Consider the following 5,037-nt stretch of genomic DNA (forward strand, 5'->3'; position numbering starts at 1 on the left):
AAGTGATTCTGATTTCAAAGTACATTGTTTGGAAACATTAACAAAAACATCAAAATGATAGAAGTATACCTGCTTCTACTAAATTCTTGATGGGAAAGTTCTCAAGAACAAGCAATTTGTCAAACTGTAGTTTTGAGTCCAGCACCTTAACCATCACGCCACCTGCTGGCCCCAAGAAATGAAGCCTTTTATATCTGAGCCAGGCCATGCAACTTGCTTTGGCCAATGAGACATTAGCTTAGGGGATACAAGCAGATTGAAACGTGCTTGAACATCTTCACCTGCTGCATCTGGAACCTAACTGCCATGGGAACAAGCCCAGGTGAGTCCCATGGAGGATGTGACATCATCAGGTGACAGAGGCCCTGCTGTGCCAACTGAGGCCTCAGGCCTGTGACCATCTGCCCCTGCTGAGCTGCCCTAGCCAACACACGAATCGTGGAGAGAGAAAACCGTTGTTGAAGCCACTACATTTTGGGGTACGTGCTCACAAAGTAAAGTGATACTAAAATATCACATAGTTTATCCATAAAAAATTTTTTAAACAAATTTTTGTTGTAAGACTTGTGTGCTCGCCAGAGAGACAGAGAGATAGAAAATGAGAAATCATCCCCCAGGGGCCATGAGGCAATCCCTTCTCCATTCTCCTCTTGGTATTTTGGGCACACACATATGTGCCCAGAGTGAGTTTGAGGTTGCTGGGTCCAGGACTCGAACTCTGCATGGTTGACCATGTGGGAATACAACAATGTAACAATTATGCCATCTGCTGGTCCCTACCCATAAATTTTAATAACAACAAAAGCAAAAATTGTGGCACAGCTTGGGATTCGCTATTTAGTATTAATTTACAAGATCTGAGGGACCTTCTGAGGATTCACAAGGATCATGAAACCAGGTATTTTAAAATGGGACTGTCAAAAGGAAAAATCTGGTAGAAAAATCTAGAAACAGGAGGGACATGGCTGAAAGCCATATTTTTGAAATAGATTAAGCTGAGGAAATTGCTCAGAAATTGGAAAGGACAAAAAGATAATCTGATAAAAGATGAAAGGAAAATTGACAAAGGGAGGTCTATTTATGCATTAAAAAAAGAAAACACAGGACCAGCAGTTAGTGTAATGGCTATGTCGTGGACTCCCAAGTAGTCGACTGCGGTTCGAGCCTCAGACCTGGTGGCTTAAACTCACGCCGGGCGCGTGTGCGTGCGTGCCCATGATCCCGAGAGGAGAATGGAGGGGAAGGGATTGCGGCGTGGCCAACCCCCTGGGGGTGATTTCTCGCTTTCTGTCTCTCTGTCTCTGTCTGTCTCTGGCGAGCGCACATGCCCTATAGCAAAAACCTTTCCAAAAAAAAAAAAAGAAAGAAAGAAAGAAAGAAAAGAAAACAGAAGTCATTTATATATGTGCTTGTAAGTGATCTGAAATAATTTTTTCAAAACAGTTAAGAGTTTTTGCCTTGGGACCAGCAGATGGCATAATGGTTACATCACTGGACTCTCACATGGCCAACCGCAGTTCAAGTCCTGGACCTGGAGGTTTGAAATTCATGCCGGGCATGTGTGTGTGCATGCCCAAAATCCCAGGAGGAGAATGGAAGAGAAGGAACTGTGGGCATGTCCATCCCCACTAGGGGGTGATTTCTCACTTTCTGTCTCTCTGTCTCTCTGGTGAGTGCACATGCCCTATAGTAGAAATCTCTCTGAAAAAAAAAAGGGGGGGGGTGCCTTTTGGGCCAGCAGATGGTGTGGAGGTTAAGGCGGCTGGATAACAAATGGCTGACGGTATAGTTTGAATCTCAGTCTCAGCGGCTTGAAAAGTACGCCAGGTGCATGTGCATGTGTGCCCAAAACCCCAAGAAGAGACTGGAGTAGAAGGGTCTGCAACACAGCCATCCCCAAGGGGGTAATTTCTCACTTTCTCTTTCTCTAGTAAATGCATGCACCCTATAGCAAACTAAAAATTTAAAAAAATAAAAAAGAGTGTTGCTTCTAAAATGGGGCAGGCATTTGAGGTATGCGGGGAGATTTAACAGGGTGAAATTTTGTGTGGAGAATGGGTGAGTGAAAAGGGATTTCTTTATACTCCTTTGTTACTTGATGAGGTTCAGGTCACAAATCCCAAAATATGGCACATTAGCATCTGAGGAAACAGAAGACGCACAATCAGTCTCCTTCAGCTTGCCCGTTCTCCCCTGAAGACCCTCATTCCAGAGCTATCTCCCATTCATATCCTGAGGAAAGGAATATCCTTATCTCAGAAGACTCAGAGATACAGAGAGTCTGAACAATCCCCCCAGTTGATTGCCATGAGCTTATCCTCCCTCGCTCAGCTGTACTTCTGTACAACTATGTACTCTTCACCAAGCCTAAGCATTAACTTGTTCAGGTTTCCCTGTTCCTTGGGGTCTTCATTTCTTTTCTTTTTCTGCTTTTTTAGTTTTTTGGTTTTTTTTTTTTGCCAGACGGTGCATGCACTTGCCATAGAAAAACGAGGCAAAAGAAAGAGAGAAAGTGAGGAAGCACCCTCCCATGGGGGACTGTCACACTGGAATCTCTTCTTCCTCCATTTCTCCCTCCTTTCAGGAATTTGGACACACACTCACATGCTCCCAGTGTGTTTTTCAGGCCACTGGGTCTGGGACTCAAACTGTGCAGTCAGCCATATAGGATCTAGCCACTTCAACCACCAGGCTATCAACTGGCTGTGGGTCTTCATTTCTAAAGCCTCCATACCACGTAAAACATTAAATAAATCTGTAAGCTTGTCTTTTGTTAAGATGTCTTTTGTTATAGGTGCCTCAGCCACACGTCTAGCAATGGGAAAGAAATTTCTTTCCTCTTCATACTAATCTAAATTCTCTTTTATTTCACACATGTATAATGCTTGTAATAGTTTATAATAAATTTTTAAAGTCCAAGCTCCAGTTTGACGAGGCACTAGTAATTCTACTAGCAGAAACATTTGATAAACACGTGTTCGCTAGCTGTGCTGTCAAGAAAAATTCCTTTTTAATCCAGGCAACTGAAACCGCTGTTGACATCTGTGGAATGTGTTTGAAATGCTAATGGAAACAGTTCCAGCCTTTCCTGAAAATAAGAGAGAGGGGGACCAGCAGTTAGCGTAATGACTATGTCGCTGGACTCCCATGTAGTCGACCGCGGTTCGCGTCCCGGACCCAGTGGCTTAAAACTCACGCTGGGCATGTGTGCGTGCGTGCCCAAGATCCCGAGAGGAGAATGGAGGAGAAGGGATTGCGGCGTGTCCATCCCCCCTAGGGGGTGATTTCTCACTTTCTGTCTCTCTATCTCTGTCTGCCTGGCGAGCACATGCGCCCTATAGCAAAAACCTCTCAAAAAAAATAAATAAATAAGAGAGAGGGAGAGAAGAAGCAGGGGAGGGAGCGAGAGAAACTCAAAATTCAAAACCACTGAAATCCTCAGTCCATGTAGCAAGCTCCATGCTCGTAAACATCACAGGGAATTAGACTGATGGATGGCCAGCTCTCAGGCAGCGCCAAGCGATTCATACCGCATCATGAACTCCACAGTGGAAGGTCGTATTAATGGGGACCATATTTCTGTTCAAACTGAACCATATCTCCAAAGAGAGGCCTGAACAAAAGAGGCCTATTTTAAGGAGGGTGAGAACTGTTTATCAGGTCCACCAGCCAAAAGGAAGAAACTGGGGAGGACGAAGGGTGGGTTTGTGACAGGGCCTTGGGAGACACATTCGGGTTCTAACTGAAATATCATTAAAATAGTATTTCATTCACAATGCAGCTATTTAATGACATCTTAGTACCTAGTATTAACCGGATTACAAGGCTCTCTTTTCTAGATATTTTAATAAAAGATGATTATTTGCAAATAAGGCCCAAGTTAAGATTAATGAGTGCTCTGGTCCTCCTACCCACAATCCTCTGTTTTTATAGTTAAATGAAAGAAAGTCTCTACTACACGCTTGACTCTAAAAGCATCAGTGTACCTACCGGAATCTTCCATGGGTTCAGTTTTCACACTGATGGAGCCACAGCTGCAAGGAGAAGGGAACCCTGGTCAGGACAGGTGGGATAAGGACTGACCACAGGCCCAGAACACACTGCATTCAAATGTCCTGGTCTCTAAGCCATCAGCTGAAAATGATATGGCCTCAACTTTAACATCGACATATTTAAAAAAAAAAAATTACTGGGACCAGCAGTTGGCATAATGGCTATGTTGCTGGACTTCCATGTAGTTGACTGCAGTTCGAGTCCCAGACCTGGTGGCTTAAACTCACACCGGGCACGTATGCTTGCGTGCCCAAGATCCCAAGAGGAGAAGGGATTGCGGCGTGGCCATCCCCCCTGGGGGCTGATTTCTCGCTTTCTGTCTCTCTGTCTCTGTCTGGCGAGCGCATGCACCCTATAGCGAAAACATTTCAAAAAAAAAAAAGAAGAATTATTTATTGGGCCTAGCAGGTAGTGGTGGTTGTTAAGGTGCTGGACTCCCACATGGCCGACCATAGTTTGCATCCCGGATCTGGCTTGTTTTCTCACTACCCACCTTGCTCTTTCTCCCTCTCACTCTGTCCCCCTCTGCTCAAATTGAGATAAATAAAATAAAATAATTTCTTATTTTATTTTATTTATTATTATTTAATTTGTCCAGAGAGAGACAGAGAAAGAGAAAGAGAAAGTGAGAAAGCAAACCACCAGGTCCAGGACTTAAACCATGGTCAGCCATATGGGAGTCCAGCACCTTAACAACCATACCACCTGCCAGGCCCATCAACATCTTTTTCTTTTTTTAAAGAATTGTTATTGGGGCAGCAGGTGGCGAGGTGGTTAAGGGCGTTGGACGTTTGAGTTCAGTCTTATCGACTTGGTTTCTCATTCTCCCTCTCTCTCTTCTCACTCTGTCCCTCTCTGGCAAAATTTAAATAAATAAGTAAGTAAATAAAGTTCATTTAGGGACCAGCAGTTAGCGTAATGGCTATGTTGCTGGACTCCCATGTAGTCGACCACAGTTCGTATCCCGGATCCGGCGGCTTAAAA

General features: G+C 44.2%; 1 protein-coding gene across 3 annotated transcripts in view; it reads right to left on the bottom strand.

Annotated features, from left to right (window-relative positions):
• The window catches only part of LOC102502986 (general transcription factor II-I repeat domain-containing protein 2B), a 45,960-nt gene that overhangs the window by 24,255 nt on the left and 16,668 nt on the right, over positions 1-5,037 (bottom strand). For all 3 annotated transcript variants that reach the window (XM_027774407.1, XM_027774406.1, XM_006155008.3), the window contains one exon: positions 3,991-4,034. In XM_027774407.1, the coding sequence (XP_027630208.1) occupies positions 3,991-4,034 (44 nt within the window). The remainder of the gene's footprint in view (positions 1-3,990; positions 4,035-5,037) is intronic.

This window comes from Tupaia chinensis, unplaced genomic scaffold, assembly GCF_000334495.1.
Source record: "Tupaia chinensis unplaced genomic scaffold, TupChi_1.0 Scaffold000429_1, whole genome shotgun sequence".
Classification (NCBI taxonomy): domain Eukaryota; kingdom Metazoa; phylum Chordata; class Mammalia; order Scandentia; family Tupaiidae; genus Tupaia; species Tupaia belangeri.